Genomic DNA, 19518 nt, shown 5'->3' on the forward strand with positions numbered 1-19518 from the left:
TTGAACGCCTGTCGGGGCGTTTGGAGAGTCGGCGTGGATGATGAGCACTATCACTTGGCTTCAAACGTCGAGCCAAGGTGGAGATTGTTAATATTGTGTCTCGAGTTTTAATCCGTGTACGAAATTTGAGTAGGATCTTGATTTATTCAAATTCGATGTGCCCATTAATCCAATTCAAGTTTGGATTTTGTTGGGCGGGTGGTTTTGTTGGATATAGATAATGGAGTATCAACAGAGAATATTTGCTTTGATCATAGGTTTGTTTCTCTATTGATTGACTTTATTTAATGTCCTTGAGAAGGCGTACCGTGGACGTCTAAAAGCCACAAAAGAAAGAGAACTTGAATATTTGGTGGTTCCCGGTCAAAAGTGGAATTGTTGACTTCCACAAAAGGACGAAATAAAGGGGCACAATAGGGGTGTCAGAACCGAACTGGAAAACCGAACCGAGATATGAACCGAATCGAACCGAACCGAACCGAAAATTTCGTGTATTTCGGTTCGATTTCGGTTTCGGTTCGGATCATCAAAAATAACCATTTTTTTTTTCGGTTCGGTTTATTTTAGTTCGGTTCGGATCAGTTCGGATCGAACCGAACTGAAATAAACACTCTTCCTCTCGCCGAAACCATCCTCATTCCTCACGGCCCTCCACACTCTTCCTCTCGCCGCCGTCCCTACTCTTCTTCTTCTTCCTCCCCATCGACTCACCGCCCCCGCCCCCGCCCCCGCCCCCGCCCCCGCCGCCGTTGCCGATGACGACACTCATCAAACCCCACGGGGAGGCCCAGGAACCCCATCGCCCCCACCGCCCCCACTCCAAATTGGAACCGCGAGGATCACAACCGCCGGCCCTCGAGAGCGTCGAGCTTGTCGCCGCTGGCGCGGGGCACCCGGAGCATCACGCAGCCGACCACAGAGCAGTGAACCCAACCGAACCGAACCGAACCGTGTACGTCGAGCACTGCAAGGGCGTCAATGGCCTCGAGAAGGTTGTCCTCCGAGAAGTCCGTGGCTGTTCCGCCGAGGTATCCGATCGATTCGCCCCCCGCCCCCCTCCACCCCATCGCTCGCATCTCTGTGAACTCTCATTGTTTCCAGGAGTGGGGTTTTGGGTCGTTCTCCGTTTCTGCTCGCGTTTTTTTCCCGTCGGAATCTTGTTTTTTGGATTCTTGAGCTCCGGGAGCGCGGTGGAGTTTTGGGGTTGTGCTGTACGATTTGATTTCCGGCGCGTTCGAGGCGGGGCCGTTCCCTCGTGTAGTAGTAATTCGGCTATTATCGGCCTTTGACTGTAATTGCTCTTCCCTTTTTCGCTTTTGAATTCCGTGGAGAAGGTGTTTGTCGAAATGGCCGAGAGGGACGTCATTTCGTGGAATACTGTTATTGGAGTCTTTTTGGTGAATGGTTTGTATGAGGAGGCGTTTGTGTTTTTTAACAACATGAATTCGAGGTCTGGTCAAGGTTGGGTTGGTTACAAATGTGACTGTTGGGAACGGTCTGGTGGATGCATATGCAAAGTGTGGGAATGCAGTGGCTTCGAGGCATTTCTTTGACGAGATGATTGAGAAGAATGTAGTTTCATGGAATGCGATCATAACGGGCTTTGCTTATGGGGAGCGCACTGTAGATGCTTTTGATCATAGATGTTTTTTATTAGATTTATTGCTTTATTAGGGGATTATGTACGCAATTTTCTGTCTTCTAGAATTTGATGACTAAGAGAAATTGCTGTTACAATGATTTTCTACATTTGATGGTTTCTCCCACAATACTTGGCAATGTACTGCATCTGATTTGATCCTTTGAATGCAAGGTGCATTGCTTCCCCCAACTTATGAGGAAGGCTATTCTTGGGACTAACCCGCTAGTATGGCGCTAAAGAAATTTTAGATGTATGATAGAAACAAACTCTAGGATTTAACCCAACTGTACATCCTTATTTATCTCTTGTAAGCACATTGTTATATTCATCCTTGGTTTTTATTTGTGTCAGGTTTCCAAAGTTCTGCTTCTGCAAATGCTGGTGCTTCTGATGATAAAAATCCGAGGAAAAGGGAATCGTGATTGTCCATGAAGTTAAGTGCAAGCTTTATGTAAAGGTGAGTGTCTGCTTCAAGCGATCTGATATTGATTCATTACATGGAACCACCTCATTCTGGATCACCTTCTGTTCATGGTGCTTATTGATTACTCATTTGTTTGTGTCTTTTTGGCTTTAGGCCTTGTCTTGGGATGGCTGTAGCCATTTATGACAAGTGTCTATTGAGATCAGTGTGATCATTTATTACTTGAATTGGCCTTGGCTTGTTCCCTCCATGACTTTGTGATTGATTAAAAACACTGACAAAGTTCATCCTACTTTGGTTAGATAGATGGCTTTCCTATTTTCTTGCTAAGAACAACTCTGTAGTTTTGCTGTTGGAATTCTCCTGCGCATTTTCTTTTATGAATGTCTTTTAAGTTTGGCCAAGTCACTTTATGCAAGAAGAAAAATATGGCCAGAATGAATAAGAGCATTTGGCTAAGTTCATGTTGTTTGGTAAGATAAATGGTCTCTTTGTTAACCTGTACCAGGGCATCGAGAAGAAAACTGTGAAGTTGCACGGAAGCGAGAAGGCAGTTGTTGCACGCCATGAAGCTGGTCATGCAGTGGTAGGCACTGCTGTAGCAAATCGCTTCCTGGACAGCCACGGGTTGAGGTATATTCTAGCTATGACTTAGCTAGTCCTGGTCTTTTTGTCAAGGCCTTTGCTGTCATGAAAATTGCATGGTTATATGTGGTGCCTAAGAATTTGATTGTACTGCATATGCAATGGGTTTTCTTTCTTAATATTGTACAGTTTTTTCAAGCGAAGTTTTTAGGGAAAATTTAAAATGACGGTTTTCAGAATGGAGTTATAATTCCTAACTTATTTTTAATGGAATTGCAGTATTTGCCTTACCCAATATTTTGAGATCATGTTTTGCTGGTCACTAATGGGTTATATAGGCTGTATGTTTCTGTTTTTGCCTTCGCCTTATCTTTTTTCTTTTCTTTATGTACTTTAATGGCCACCCCTTCTATTAAGTATTTGCTTGTCATACAAAGTTTGTTAACTTGACACGGCCACTTGAATTATAATAATTTCAGGTTTTAATTGTCATAGATTGGTAGATGTCTACTTCAATGAGTGAATCTAGTGGCACAAATAGGAGGAGGACGAGATCTTCTGCGTGGGAACACTATAAAAGGACAGAAAACCCAGACAAAGCTGAATGTTTATATTGCGGGGCTATTATTGGTTGTTCTACCTCTCAAGGGACTAGTGCGATGCGTAATCATTTAGGTAGATGTAAGGAATTTCCATAGCGAACATTGAGAAAAGGCAAAAAAGTGTCTCGGGTCAACTTGATGGGGTTGGTAGTTCTAGGTCATTTGGTCCATGGAAATTTGACCAAGAAACTAGTCGAAAAGACCTAGCAGCGATGTTCATCATTGGTGAATTACCCTTTAAGTTTGTGGAAAATGAGGCATTTCGGCAATTCGTGAGTAGGATCCAGCCGAAGTTTTCAATCCCCTCAAGGAACACATTGAGGGAGGACTGTTATAAGTTTTACTTGGAGGAAAGATGCAAATTGAAAAAATATTTTTTCGATACATCTCCAAGGGTTTGTCTCACAACGGACACGTGGACTTCTTGTCAAAATATGAGTTACATGTGTCTCACTGCTCATTTTGTTGATGGTGATTGGAAGTTGCAAAAGAAAATCTTGAATTTTTGTCAAATCCCGGGACATTCTGCTGAAATTATAGGAAAAGCAGTGGAGAAATGCTTGACTAGTTGGGGGATTAAATACGTTTTTTCTATAACCGTGAATAATGCGAGCTCAAATGACTTGGGTGTTCAATACTTGAAAAAAAGACTCCACTCTTGGAACACTCTAATTTTGTCGGGTGAGTTACTCCATGTGAGATGTTGTGCTCACATATTGAGTTTGATTGTGAGAGAGGCTTTGAAAGATATAGATGATTCCATTGTTAGAATACGCTCAGCTGTGCGTTATGTGAGGTCTTCTCCTGCGAGGTTGTAACGGTTTAAGGAGTGCATTGAGCTAGAAAACATCGAGTCCAAGAGTCTTGTATGTTTGGATGTGGAGACTCGTTGGAACTCAACATACCTGATGTTGGAAGCAGCTTTGAAGTTTCAGAAGGCTTTTATCTTACTAGATATTCGGGATAGCAAGTTTGTTGAAGAGCTTTCCAAGGTGAGGGGGTTGCCTACTAGTGATGATTGGGAATATGCCTGTCAATTTCTTCCTTTCTTGAAGTTGTTCTATGATACGACTTTAAAAGTATCGGGTTGTTCTTATGTCACTAGTAATAATATGGCGAAAGATGTCTATGGGATTTTTATAATGATTGAGAGGTATTGTGTGAATGAGGATAGGAGTTTGCAGGAAATGGCCAAGAGAATGAAGACCAAATTCAATAAGTATTTTGGTAATGTGAACAATATCAATCTAACATGGTTCATTGCATGCATACTTGACCCTCGACATAAGTGGGAGTATGTGAAATGGATGATTAATCAAGTTTATGAAAGCAAGCGGGCAGAAACTTTACGAGATAAAGTCACATCATCTCTAACGTCATTGTTCGAGCAATACCGCACCGGTATATGCCCCCAAAGCAATTTGAGGTCAAAGGGTACAAGGACAATGAACGTGTCAATGTCTCCTGTGGTTGGTGCGGACATTATGACTGCAATGTATCTTAGCCAAACGGGACAAGAATATTTGGAAGAAAAATCCGAATTAGATAAGTATTTGGAAGAAAGATGTGAACGCTATAGCGCCGACTTTGATATCTTAAATTGGTGGAAAGTCAATTCTTCGAGATATCCTATCATCTCTTCCATTGCTCGAGATATTTTGGTCGTGCCTGTTTCAACTGTAGCATCAGAGGCTGCATTCAGCACAGGAGGTCGTGTACTTGACGTGTTTCGTAGCTCCTTAACCCCAAGCATAGTGGAGGCTCTTATATGTACGCAAGATTGGCTACGATCCACACCACTTTCACTTTCGATTGAGGAGGACTTAGAAGAACTCGAAAATTTTGAGTCAGGTGAGAAAAAATTATCGTAGAATATTTTATATCCTTTAATATTGCAATAGATACTTCAATTCTCATTTTTATTGTGAATTTAATGTAGAGTTGTCAACTGTGACCGCGGAGCTGAACTCGATATTGGTTTTCCTTGATGATTGACGAACAAAAGAGAAGTAGTCATCTCCTTGATGTGTAAAGAAAGCAAGTGAGTACTGGAGATTCTGTATTCTTTTTTGCAGCTAGTCCATTATTCGATTATTTTTAAAAAAGGAAGGCTAAAAAACTGCACATTTCTAATTCATCAATTGAAAAACCAAATCTACAGTGGGGTTGCTGAAAATATTGTCTCTCCTGGAGTCAGATGATGCCAATGTACGGATTCATGCTGTGAAGGTGGTGGCCAACCTTGCTGCTGAAGATGCTTCATCTTGTGAACATGTCGGAGCATTTGGGACCTTGATTTCTCATTTTTGTGAACATGTCGGAGGGTTTAAACACTGTTACTGTGTAGTTCAACTCCTTCACCCTTTATTATTTCCTCTCGGTAGCGGAATCATTCAAAGACTGGGATATCATCTTGTTGCTATCTATCCTCAAAGTGGTACACTAAAACCAGGTGAGGGTTAAACCATTCTTTCAAGTGCAGATGGTAGAATTAATACTGAAAAAGGGTTGCAACCTTCAGCAGTCGAACTGCTTATTCAACTTGTCCAAAGTACTATATATCCTATCCATCTGTGGGTGTGTTTTCTCTCCAGCAATGAATTCATAAACACCCCCATTAAGTTGAATTGAGCTGCAACCAGGTGCCTTGTAAACTCCTCTGCTTGTCATCAACTTTATGATTCTTTGAACTTCATCTTGCTTTTCGGCAACAGCATATAAGTTAGAAAGTAGAACATATGCTCCACTGCGACATTCCAGCTGCACAAGTCTCTCAGCTGCAAACTCAACCATCTGCGAATCCAAATACCAGTATCTATGAGACCGGTACACAGTCGAGAACTCAATGTCAACCGCCACAGGTTGACAAACCTGTGAATCCAAATACCAGTATCCAGAGCCCCCAAGTGAGCGCAAGCAGAGAGTGCGCTAACCAGCACTGACTCATCAGGCTCAACACCATTCAACTGCATCAAGCGAAACATGTACAGTCCTTTATCATAACATTATCATAAAAATTATCATAAAATTATCATAAATACATATTTTTATAAAAAAATTATCATAAAAAAATTATCATGAAATTTTTTTAATAAAAACAGAAAACCGAGCCATGAATAAAAAAGCAAAAAAAAAAAAAGAAGAAGAAACCGAAAACCAAACCGAACCGAACCGAACCGAACCAAATCGGCTTATCAGTTCGGTTCCAATTCGGTTCGGTTCCTATTTGGTTCGGTTCAAGGAGGCACCCTTAACAGTTCGGTTCGGTTCGGTTTTTCAAGAAAACCGAACCGAACCGAACCGTTTACACCCCTAGCACTCACCAACCCTCGCGAACGCGCAACAGGGGTTATGTGACATTCCGAATTTCGACCCATTTTTGGGATTTATAAAACGTGTAATTCGTCAGTATGCTTATAGTAAAATCTCGCCCGGGAATTGATCACTCTCGGATATTGTTTTTAAAATTGAGATTTCGCTAGAATCGCACTCGATCGAATATGGCCGTTATTTAGAGTTCAAACTTTGGTGTCGAATTTCTCGGAGTTCCGGGACGAATTTAATTGGACGGTGTCGATATTAATGTGGCCAGCCTCGAGATTGCCCGGGATATGTGAAAAGTGAAATTTGGACCGGGTGCGGACCTAGACCAATATACCTCCCTCAGTGTTTATTTGAATTAGTGTCTTCTAATCTTTTTCTTTAATTGAAAACTAGGAATTTTTGTGGCCCTTAGATCTTGGCTTGCTCACCAAGATCAATTTTGGACCCTTGGATTACACTTGAGTGGGTTGACTTGCTCTCTCTCTCTCTCTCCTTATTCCCGGAGCTCTCTCTCTCTCTCCCTCCTTGGAATCGGCCGAAGCTCCAAGCACCATCACCTCCACCTTGCTTCTCCGGTTCAGACGCCACTGGACTCGCTGCCTGAATCGCCGGCTAGCCACCCGTTCGGCCGCCGGAGTGCGCACTGTTCACAAAAGCCTGAACTAGCCCAGAAACCAACTGGAAAACACCAATTTTCCCATCTTTCTCTCTCTCTTTAGGCCTCACTCCTGGTACCCCGACCACCACCATCTTGTGCTCGTTCCAACCATCCCAGCATGGTCGCCGGAAAGTCGTCGGAGATTCCCGTCCAGCCCTGTTCACCGCCGGAGTTCAGTTTGCCTGTTCACCGGTTTTCTTGCTTAAACCCTTGGTAAGTGACTTCCTAATCCTTGGTTAGGCTAGTAGGTTACTAATGGCATGTCTAGGGATGGGTTAGGGGCTGTGGATAGTTGGTTTAGTGGTTGTATAAGCTTGATTTGCTTAATGGTGCAAGTTTAATGATTCTCGAATTTCTGGTTGTTATTGTACCTCTACGCTTTGTTATTTTTTTTGGTGATCATTGTGGGCCGAATATGAGAAAGTGTTCTTCATGGAATTTGTTCCCAACATCTTGAGGTATAACATACTTTAAATTCATAATTTTTGGAAGTTTTTTGGGGTCATTCGGAGGTCGGCTTTCGGACCGTCTCAGGGCTGCCGGAGTTACTGTTCACCCGACCTTCTTGTCTTTCCGAATTTTTATAAAATTTTCTAGACCTTATTTCAACAAACTTCCTTCACAAAAATTGTTAAAAACACTTGTTTCTATGACATATAAAAATTTCAGAGCTTTCCAAAGTGATTTGAGTACTGAATAAGTTGTATTTTGATGGTCTGAGGGGCTGTCCGAGCGAACCGGATTCTGTCCAGATTTGAGTGTCAAAACGAGGTGTTTACAGTTAGAACTGGATTTTGTGTCCTTGATGAAAAATGTTTATCAAGATGTTTTATACAACATATCCAAATTTCAGAATTTTTGGAGTTTATTTACTATTTATTTCAAATGGATTTCTGTCACTGCGCAACTGCCCAGTTTGGACCCGATTTTGTATATTCTCGGTTTTTCTCTCTCTCGAGAATTATTCGGTGTTATCGTGGTGTTTGTGGATGAATTTGATGTTTGAATGTGGCCGACTTGAATGTCAGATGGGTGGGCTTGTTTGGTGTACTTGTGATTGGAATTTGATTAGTATGACGTGTGAGAACGGACTTGAGACGTGTTGACGGTGGTCCGTGAAAGGAAAGTTTGTCTTGGGACGTGTTGACGGCGGCCATTGGAATTGATTGAATTATGTGACTTGTGTGCTTGTGAGAACGGATTTGAGACGTGTTGACGGTGGTCCGTGAAAGGAAAGTTTGGCTTGGGCTGTGTTGACGGCGGCCATTGGAATTGATTGAATTGTGTGGCTTGTGTGCTTGTGAGAACGGACTTGAGACGTGTTGACGGTGGTCCGTGAAAGGAAAGTCAGACCTGAGGCGTGTTTCCGCGGGTCGTGAGAAAGTGCGAGATGTCCAGTGAGGGACAGAGCCCGAATTGATCGGAGGGCTGAGCCTGAGGTGCATTGGCACGGGCTGTGAGAATGGACCTGAGGCGCAGTGGCGCTGGTTGTGAGATGGTTGGTTGGGAGCGTGTGCGAAATGTGATTGGTTGGATTGGCTGAAAGTACGTGTGGATATTTGATTGGATTGATTGATGATACGTGTGGATATTTGATTGGATTGATTGATGGTATGTGTGGATGTTTGGTTGGATTGGTTGGGTGCGAGTGTGGATGGCGCTCGAATGATTGTGTTATATTATCGGAATATTATTTCATTATCATGATTTGACTAATGTGCAGTGGGGGCATGTAAGTCCATTGATGTGAATTATATATATGTTATCGGTTAGATTGCATGTTGAGACTTGTCTGGGTACACATTGGCCTAGGTGGGGTTTAGGGTGTTGCTTATTGAGACTCGTTTTCACGGTTATTATATAACCATTTTCAGATCCGCGAACGTGATCGATTCAGGGATGCCGCCAGAGTACTACAGGGATTGAAGGATAAATCAAATTACCCTGTCTTTTGAGTACATTTTCGTAGAGGAGATAAGCTTGTCAATCACCACCCCCTTTTGAAAATTGTGGTTTGAAATTGATAGCCTGGGTTGTCGTTTTGTAATAGTGATTGCTTTATGACGTTATACAATTATTGTTTCGTGCTATCATTTTGTCATCATGTTAGTTGTCTGGGGTGTTTTATTTCGCTTCTGCTTGCGTAGTTCATTTGAGTCGGCGATGCGTCCTGGGACGTTGCGTTCAATACGACCGTTGAAGGGGTATCGCGAACCCGTTGGAGTTCGGGGCGTGACAGGTTGCCAGCCCTCACTTACAATCCAAGGAGGCTGGGTCTTCCATTCTTTAAGAAAAAATGAAAAAAGTGTAGGAATTAAAAAAAATATATCTATTTTTTTAGAAATTTTCAAAAAGTATTTTCTAACTTGGTACCATGTTAGCGCCATGTCTCTTAATAAAGTAAAACATGACACATGGGCATTTTCCGTTAGCCAAATTGGACAAAATTAATAGAGAGACTTGATTCACAAATTTGACAAGTTTTAGGACTCAATTGTACTTTTACGACAATTTTTAGGACTTTTGGTGCATATATTCCAAAAGAAAAAAAGAAAAGAAAAGAGAACAAAAACATTTATAAATTTCTCAAAATAATGTCGTTTTGGGTGGTGCTGTACGCGTCGGATCGCAAGCCATGCCATGTAAAACGGCCAGTATTGACTAGACCACTACGTTAGCAATTTCCGACCTAAATTGGCCGAACATACTATATTGGAAAATCTCAAAAGGTTAAGGACTACATTGGCCAAATTGAAAAGTTTAGAACTGAATTGGCATTCATATAATAAATTTTCAACTTTTAAAATTATTTTCCCGTCATTAATATCAAACTAGAGAAATATTGACAACTTTTAACATCTTAATGAGGAAAAATTATACTAAATTAAAAAGAGCGTGAAATGTTGTGATTTTACAATGAAGATTCCATCATATATATCTTAAAGCGTGATGTAGATTATACTTTGAATTTGTTGCCATCGCAAAAATGTATGTTTTGAAGTAGTAATATCTACTAAACAAGAAATATTGAAAATATGAAAAAATCACCAAAATGCCAATACATAATTAAAATAATGTGTTGTGTTGATGCATTCTGTTGGATACACCGAGCTTGTTGATTGGTATCGTCTCGAACAAAATTCAACGAAATTGCCTCATATATCTCTCAATGAGTCCAAACACATAACCATTTACTTTATTTTTTAGGAAAGCAAGCGTGTGACAAAAATTAACAGTATGAAGTCAGAATTTTGATTACGTAATGTAGCTAGGTAGATGTTAATTCAATATGTATTTAGTTCATCTTTCTTGGTGAAATAGCACGCAGGCACATAATTTTCCATTTATAACCTTTTCATATCATGGTTATATTTTCTTTACCCATTATATATATAAGGAACAAGTGCTTCTGACTATTGAAATTGCCTCCACCCATAATATAGCAAAAACGCAACTAGAGAGTGTACTTATAATACGAGTAATGTCTTAAGTTTGGGAAAATCAATGAGCTTTCACATGGAAACAACGAAATTGTCAACCCACCCGCCAAGCACTAATACAACCATTGACTCGACCTCTCAGGATGCTGTTTGGTTTTATCAAGTGTAACAGCTTTACAGAAGATGCAATATCAAGTGTGCCCAATGAGGATTGACATGTTGACGAGAGACCTTGATGTTGATCTATTGCACTCGGCAAAACTTTAATATATTCATGATGAGAGGATGACCTATTCAACTCTTGTTTAGATACAAAGTATACATTTTGTGTCTATTTATTTTCACTATTGAAGGGAAGGTAAAAAGAACTGTCTACCTAGCTGACAAACACAAATGCCTATCTTACTCAGCATCAAACATGTCGAATTTCCATATACCCTATCATTTGAAGGCCAATTATCCTGGAAAATCCGCACTTCAGGGTATCTTAGATTGGATAGCCTCTTAACTTCTTCGTTTGCAAAATTGTAGAGCAACTGAGGGTCAAGTTTTCGGCAAAGAGCTTCACTTTTTTTTGTTCCCTGCAACAGTAAAACAAAAGGGCAAGTATATTATATTGAACAAGTATAATCGTCTTTCCGAGCATGAAAGATAAATCTAAGCATTAATATAAACAAAAAGCAAGTTACAAGAGTAATCATGAGATAAAAAAAATAACTTCCCTTAAATATTATTGAGTAAACAATCATAGTGTAAAGGCATGTAATTTGCCAGCTTGGTGGGGATAAAGTAATTGAATGCAAATTTACCTTCGGTTCCATCACCACGTCCAATCCTTCCGCATGGTTCCACAACCGAGTCTTTTTTTTTCGTTCCCTATCACATTCTCGACGAACAATTTCTCTACCAAGGCCTCTTAGCTGATCATGCATCCATAGCTTATTATCTTCGTCGATTTTTATCAAAGACATTCTCTGAAGGACCTCAAGACCTTCCTCTGGGAAGAGATTGCAATCTTTCCACGAGTGGAGCACTATCCTATGATCAAATCCAGCGAAAAGACAAGCTATCTCAAGATAGATATGCTTTTGACAATCATCCAAGGCATCATAACTTATTTTCAAATTTCTTTTTACTTCATTGAGAGGAACTTGTTTCAACTTCTTCAATATCACATCCCAAACATCTTTTCTTCTGTGCGGAAGTAGTTTGCCTATAGCCTCAAGAGCAAGAGGAAGACCTCCTGTACTTTTGACCACTTCAGTGGAGAAAGCAACATAGTCGTCCAAAGGGTAATCTCTTCCAAAAGCATGTTTGCAAAAAAGTTGAAGAGATTGATTGAAGTTCATGCTCATAAGCTCATATGGATAACAAACCTCAGGAACATCGACAATATCCCTGTTTCTACTAGTTATGATAATCCTACTTCCTAAACCAAACCATATAGGTTTTCCTATCAGTGCATCCCAATGAGTCATTTGATCAACATCATCAAGTAGCAATAGAACCTTTTTACTGCATAACCTTTCTTTTATTATCTTAATTCCTTCCTCAACATTGCTAAGGTTTGACCACTCTGTTTTGAGAACGTCAGAGATTAGTTGATTTTGCAAACCTTCAATGCCCTTGAGCTCTGAAGTTCTCTTGATGTTAGAAAGGAAGCAACAAGATTCAAAATGATGTGAAAGCCGGTTATAGATGATTTTGGCAAGAGTAGTCTTTCCGACACCCCCCATACCATGGATTCCAAGAATTCTTATATCCTCTGAATCACCACACATCATTGTATCGATTTCCTTCACATGATTTTCAACTCCGACCAAGCAGTCTGTCACCAGCAGATAAGCCGTTTTCAACTCACCTATAACCTCCTGGACAATCTCGCCTACCAATTCTCCTTCACCTCTAATATTATGGAAGGAAAAGGGAAAACATAATTAGAAGAACAAGGTAACATTATGGAAATAGTGAGCCAAAATGATTATCCAGAAAATGACATACCTATTTTTCTTCGAATTGTCCCATCCGTTTAGATTGGCAACATGGTTGAGAGCAGCTTTCCACTTACTGAAGTTCACACCAAATTTCTCCTTATGCGAAAGAAAGGCTTCCTCATAAGACCCAATTTGATGACGGACCTCCGCTGGAGTAACGTCATAAAAAATGGGCATAACTTTTTGTCTCCTTGTTTTACTACACTCCACCATTTGGACCAACTCATTAAGACACCATTTACTAGAGGCGTAGCCCTTGGAAAAGATGGGAATTGCAATTTTTGATTGGCTAATAGCTTTGAGCAACTCAGGACCAAACTCCTCGCCAACTCGGAGCTCTTCATCGTCCTTAAATGTGTGGATTCCAGCACCTAACAACCTGGTATAAAGGAAATTTGTAATGCCTGAGCGAGTATCTGGCCCCCTAAAACTCAGGAAAACATCATAGTCATATCCAGATGACATGGAGGTTGATGATGGTGAGGCATCTTGCTGGTACAGTTTTTCCTGTTTTAGCAGCGTCATCTCAGGGAATTGCACTGAGTTGGGGACACCTGCAGCAATAGCTGCCACACTGCCATTGTCGACAGCCGATGAGGATGCTGAGTCACTGGCAGAAGTTGCCTTCCTGTTTGTTTCTGTCACAGCTACTATTCCTTCCCATCTTACAGATTCGGTGTTCTGACCTGTTTTACAAAAAACGTTAAGCAATAATGGCCATAAAAAGAATTCAGGCAATTGCAGGGCACGAGGCAACTTTAAGGAAATCTATTTCATTCAATAGAAATTTCCTTAAAGTTATAAATCGTGGTGATATGCAGCCTATCCCTGCAGACAGTAGCTACGATTTGTGAAATTTTGAGTCCGAAGTGATCTCTTATGAGGACACTTCATAGATTTTCATCTAATTAAAAGGAAAAGCGAGAAGGAAATTATGTGGAAGTTATTACAGGAGCATTACACGGTACTATTAACCAAAACAATCCCTTCATCTCAGGTATGACTGTCTATTTCACGTTTGTATTGTATACGTGTCTCGCCAAATGGTCAAACTGTTTTTCATTGACTCTATAGCTGGACAGGACCAAGTGGAACTGAACTTAAATGAATAAGTTGTGACCGAGTAAAGGTAGTTCACTTCAATTCAGGTACATGCACCATCCTACATTTAAAGTTGGAATAATTCATAATACTATTTGGTTGACAATATAAAATGAGTGCGGATCATTTCTTTGTGACTAGAAGCATGCAGAAAAATTCCGTTGTGAACCTATTACCTGAGATGACAACTTGAGGCATTTCTGAAGACGAAAATGGCTGCTGATTGAGGGACTGCAATTTTGAGTGATCTACAATATTTCGCATCGTAATTGCATCTTGAGACAGTTTAAAAGTAGGCATCATTTGCTCCACCCGAGCCACAGAAGGAAGAGGAGGAGGGGGTGGAATACAAGAAGCTTGAGGTGAATTATTCACAATGGACGATGGAGGAGTTCCTGAAACAAGAAAGTTAGGGGCATGAGGAAGGGGATCAAATGGGACTTTCTTGATATTGTTCAATGATGATGCCTCTAAGCCAATAAGGATGCCTGGGATTGTACAGAGGAAGAAGAAAATGAACCTGTGAGATCGGACAGTGAGAATGACTGACCATTCCCTTCCTTGGTCGTGCCATATTGTTGATCCAATTCACAACTTGGTGAATTGTAGGGTGATTTTGTGGCTAATTCAAAACTTCCAAAAGATCCCTCAAGAGCTGAATGAACCGAACTTTGTGACAGCAAAGGTGGCATTGGTGGCAAAGTCGATGTGGACTCGATATTGGACTGTACTGGCAGTTCTGGAAATTCATTCTCTTCAGGCCTTAAAAAAAATCTTCTTCTCTTCCCAAGAAATGAAAAATAGCCCCTCTCAATTTCTCTGGTACGGAGCCCCAAGATATTTTTTGTGAGTCCGTGCTGTTCCAACATCTTTGACCTCAAATGCACTTGCAAATCGTGCGCATAGTCCGCACTTATCTTGCATTCTAGCAGATTGTCTAGAAGTTCGTCCCCGGAAAGATCCTCTAGAGGTGTAGCAAGGACATATAGTTCTGATAGGTTCTTCAAATTTGAGATATCAAGTGTGGTAAGTGATGGGCAATCTATGAGGTGAAGCTTTGAGACCATCAAGGGAATATGCGGAATGCATTCCAAAGCATGGCAACCATAAAGATGAAGAGATCTCAATTGAGGAAGTGCACCTAACTCGGGAGATAGGTTGGTCATATGTGGGATTGTCAGGGTCAAGACTTCCAATTTGGATAACCTCCCAATCCACCATGGCATGGGTTCTTGTGATTGCACCAACTCAGATGAGCTAGAGATATCAGGCACTCCCATGCACAATAATAGTAGTTTTAGATTGATCAGGCTCGAAAAATCTGGAATTGTTATCAGCGATGGAGAAGAGATTGCCAGAGAAGTCAAGCTTATGGGAAGTTTAGGCAGGGCAGAGATACCCCCTGACCCATAGCACACTGAAAGTTTCAATTCTTTCAGATTCTCCAGACTTTCCATAGAGTCGGGGAGCTCTATGATTCCTGTTTCCAATAGATCCAACTCAGTCAATGATCGTAGTTCCTTAATGGAGTGTGGAAGTCTACCCATATTCGAGCACCAATTCAAAGATAAGCTTTCAAGGTTTGTTAGCGCTCGAATGGAGTCGGGTAAGTGAGTAATTGGTGTCGCATCCAATGAAAGCTTCTTCAGGTTCTCCATGACCCACCATTCTGGAATTTCTCGTATAGAAGTTCCATCAAGGAGAAGTTCTGTGAGAGCTGACAATCTACCCAACTCTTGTGGTAGATAGCGGAGATCACTACAGAAGTTCAAGTTCAAGAAAACCAAGTACTTTAGCTGACCGATTGACGAGTGGATTTCAGCCAATCTTTCACACTTTTCAAGAATCAATCTCTCCAACTTCAAGAATCCGGAGAAATTAGGAGTCCTGGTCAAGAGCTCACACCCAGAAAGGTTAAGAACTTTTAATTTCTCTGCTCTCTGTAACACCAAAAAGACAATTGTCAGTAAATCTATTACGTCAAGAGAATGTAAACACTGATAAGAAGACTACTCCAGAGCTGAGGGTACCTTGATATGTCTCCATCCGCTCCAATCATGAGTAATTTTACTTCTTGAAAAATCAAGAATGACTAAATTACTCAATGAAAAATTGCTTATTTGCAGTATCCGCTGAGGAAAATTATGCCAAGAGAACCATCTTAAATCTGGAAGGAGTTGCTTCTTGCTCAGATAAGAGTTCGTCGGCGACATGAACGAGGACATGTTACGCATAAGAATTGTAGCTTTGGAGTAGAGACGGTCGACTTTGTCAGTAAGATGTCGACTATCCACATGAAGGAACCTTAGATTTGGAAGCTCTGCAAATCCTTGAAGAGTAAAACGATAATCTGCCCAATCCTCAAACTTCAGACGGAGGGCTTGGAGCTTTTCATTTTTCTGAATAAGAAAACAAGAAAAATTAACGAGAAAGGAGGCTACAATTAGCTAATTAAGAGAAAAACATTCTAGCGCTTTTCTGAATTTGAGGCAAAGATAGTATTTTAGATAATTGAGCGTACCTAAAGTTTCTTAAATTCGCTCTCATCATTCTTATGGACCAATATGGAGAGGACCGAGAATGAGTTTTGAAATTTATTTTTCATAATTTAAGAAATGTTTTTTTTGAATAAACAGTATTTTAAAATGTAAACGTTCAATAAATTGTAATTGTTTTCGCTAGGCAGGATAGCCCCCAATTACATAATGCAATTTCTCGTGCAAAAAGGAAAGCAGACCCAAGAGTTACCTTCTTGCTCAATAGCACGTTGAATGCATCTTTGTGATTCCACAGTCTACTTTGCTTCTCTAATTGCTCACCACTTTCTTGAGAAACAATTTCTCTGCCGAGATCTTTCAGTTGATTATGCATCCACAATTTATTATCTTCTTCAATTTTAATCAATGACATCAACTGAAGCACTTCAAGACCTTCTATTGGGAATAGATCACAGTCTTTCCACATGTATATTACCATATTCTTATCACATCCAACAAAAAGACAAGCTATGTCAAGAAATATTTGCCTTTGATTGAGATCCAACGCTTCGTAACTTATCATCAACTTACTTCGAATTCTCTGGATGGGACCTTTTCTCCACTTCTCTAGGTAATCATCCCACATCTCTTGTGTTTGTCCACGTAATGATAAAGTCGAACCCATAACCTCAAGCAGCAGTGGAAGACCTTGGGCGATCTCCACAATTTCTCTAGATTGTTTTAATTTTTCAATTGGAGGGTTATCTCTTCTGAAAGCATGCATGCTGAATAGCTGAAGGGATCTATCAAAATCCATTACGCCAATGCGATAAATCAATTTTACTTGGAATGCACGGAGAACAAGTGCATTCCTTGTGGTTATAAGTATCTGGCTTCCAGGGCCAAAGCAACCTTGCCACCCCAAAAGTGCAGTTAGTTGACTCTCGTCATCGATATCATCAAGAAGAATAAGAATTTTCTTACTAGAAAATCTCTCTTTGATAGTCCTCAGTCCCTCGTCCTTGCTATCAATACTTGAGCATGTCCCTTTTGAGAGATATGAAATTAGTCGGTTCTGCAAATACACAATTCCTTTCGAGTTTGAAGTATGTCTAACATCGGGAAGGAAACAACAGCTAGCAAAGTCCCGAGAAAGCTGGTTGTAGACTACTTTGGCAAGAGTCGTCTTTCCGATGCCACCCATTCCGTGGATTCCCACGGTCCTTACTTTATCAGTGCCAGTGCCTATAATCCCCAAAACTTCTTTCACACTGTCGTCAATGCCAACCAAGAAGTCACTAACCACCAAATAAGCCTTTTTCAGCTCACTTAAAACCTTGGTAACAACCTGTTTAACCAGTTCTCCTTCGTGCCTGACGATATAAATGACGAGAAAGGCCAAGGCAAAGTAGAAAGTAAGTTAGAATCGACAAGCTGAGATCTATGACATCAGGAATTGATAGCAGTCTGTGGAAGCCACAGGGTTTAACAAGAAGTGCAACCGCAAATGGAACATACCACTTTTGCAATCAGCAGGAAGAATAAATTTATGGACATGCTAGGCAGATGCTCAAACCTTGTGCAGAAATCGAATAGTTACGCAACCGTCAAAGTATAAAAGGTGATCATTATATCTTGCTAATAAGAAGTAGGGTCATGCTAATATAACGGCACCGTTATTCCTATAGATGAACAGTGCATTTTGATCTCCCAACACTTTTTACCGAATGATGGGCAACCGGCAACAATAAGTAGTGCAATTAGCTTTCTATCATATACTGGCTTTCATTTGCAAACATCTTTCACTACTTCCATGTAAACTATGGATGACATATTTTGATCACCGCCTAGACTTAGGACTTTTTTCTAGTGGCGCAAAAGAAAAATATGGAGTTATTTCAATATGAAGGAAATTACATCCATAGTTACGCCGTATTAATTTTTTGTTAGTTCTGTAAAAAGATTTGTGATATTTGAAAATTGATATTTTTGAACCTTAATATTTTAGTCACCTTCTCATTTTCCAAAAGGAAACCTAATCACCCTCTCATTGTCTACGACTCTTGTTTGCATCGAACAAGGAACATTATCTTGCACGTGATCCAATTAAGTCACTCGTGTCCCATAATCCAAAATTGATTTGACTGCTCCAAAAGTACAAATAAATCATTCTCCGGTCACATGTCTAAACCTAATGGACTGTCACTTTCTCATTTTCCTAAGAAGAAAAAAGGCTGATGATGTTGACGAGTATTTCTGATGTGTAAACAAGCTTCTCCTTCTCAAAAAAGCTTTACGATTATCAGATAGCACACGTCTTAAGTGTCAAGAACAATAAACAAGAGATCAAATTGGAATGTTGACCCGTTACTGAAACAAAGGGAACCAGCGTAGCTACAATTTTCCAACTACAACAAAAAAGCATTTGCACTCATGGTCTCTTGTACTTGGCGTTCATCAAGGGCGGAAGATAATTAAGTACCTGTTAGCCACGTTGTCTATGTACCACCCCTTTAACCCTCCAACCTCGTTGAGAGCAGCTCTCCACTTGGGGATGGTCTCATCGTCCACTCGCTTCTTGTTTTCGTGAGAAAGGAAGTGAGAAAGGAAGGCCTCACCGTAACCTCCGGTTTGGTATCGAACCTCGGATGGTTCGATATAGTAGAAAATGGGCATGATTATCTGTCCCTTCCGTTTCCTACACTCCACCATTTGGGCCAACTCCTTAAGACACCATTTACTGGAAGCATAACTTTTAGAGAAGATGGGTACGGAGATCTTTGATTGCTCGATAGCTCCGAGGAGATCCGGGCTGATCTCTTCACCGATGCGGAGATCTTCGTCGTCTCTATACGTACGGACTCCTGCTTCTTTGAGACGGGTGTAGAGATGATCGGTGATGCCCATGCGCGTGTCCGGTCCTCTGAAGCTCAAGAACACTTCATAATCACACCCTTCCATCGCCACAAGTCGCAGAGAAAATAATACACCAGAGGCGCACCGGTTCTGCAAAAGCTGATTTCTAAGCTCTATGAAGCCAAAAGTTACTGGAAAGTAGAAATATGTTACATAGTGGATCTCAAGACGAAGTTTCTCTTGTTTTTTTTTTTTCGCTAAATAAGGCAAAGTTTCTCGGGACCACCGATCTTAAGGAAGGAAGTTTCGGGGAACTTCACCTGTGTCTGGAAAGGCTGACCACTCCCTACTTCTGCATTCACACTTCTGGGTCCTAGTGATTTTACTTTGGCAAGCACATTCAACGGACGCCCTT

At 40.7% G+C, this 19518-nt stretch overlaps 2 protein-coding genes across 2 annotated transcripts; both read right to left on the bottom strand.

Annotated features, from left to right (window-relative positions):
* Positions 1-10889: 10889 nt before the first annotated feature.
* LOC115684373 (disease resistance protein L6-like) lies at positions 10890-13968 on the bottom strand. The gene is made up of 4 exons (XM_030609109.2): positions 13947-13968; positions 12677-13355; positions 11485-12580; positions 10890-11256 (listed from the first exon to the last, which is right to left on the bottom strand). The coding sequence occupies exons 1-4, from the start codon at positions 13966-13968 to the stop codon at positions 11020-11022; spliced, it is 2034 nt and encodes a 677-aa protein (XP_030464969.2). The 3' UTR covers positions 10890-11019.
* Positions 13969-14537: 569 nt separating this feature from the next.
* Positions 14538-18840, bottom strand: LOC115684385 (disease resistance protein RUN1-like; the record flags this gene model as incomplete). Its single annotated transcript, XM_030609118.2, has 4 exons — positions 18730-18840; positions 16519-17620; positions 15801-16169; positions 14538-15710 (listed from the first exon to the last, which is right to left on the bottom strand). Coding segments are annotated over exons 2-4 (2475 nt in total), but the record flags the coding sequence as incomplete, so codon positions are not given.
* Between the last annotated feature and the right edge of the window lie 678 nt (positions 18841-19518).

The sequence above is a fragment of the Syzygium oleosum genome, unplaced genomic scaffold (assembly GCF_021117445.2).
Source record: "Syzygium oleosum isolate NSW1041296 unplaced genomic scaffold, Sole_v2.1 Sole_v2.16, whole genome shotgun sequence".
NCBI lineage: Eukaryota > Viridiplantae > Streptophyta > Magnoliopsida > Myrtales > Myrtaceae > Syzygium > Syzygium oleosum.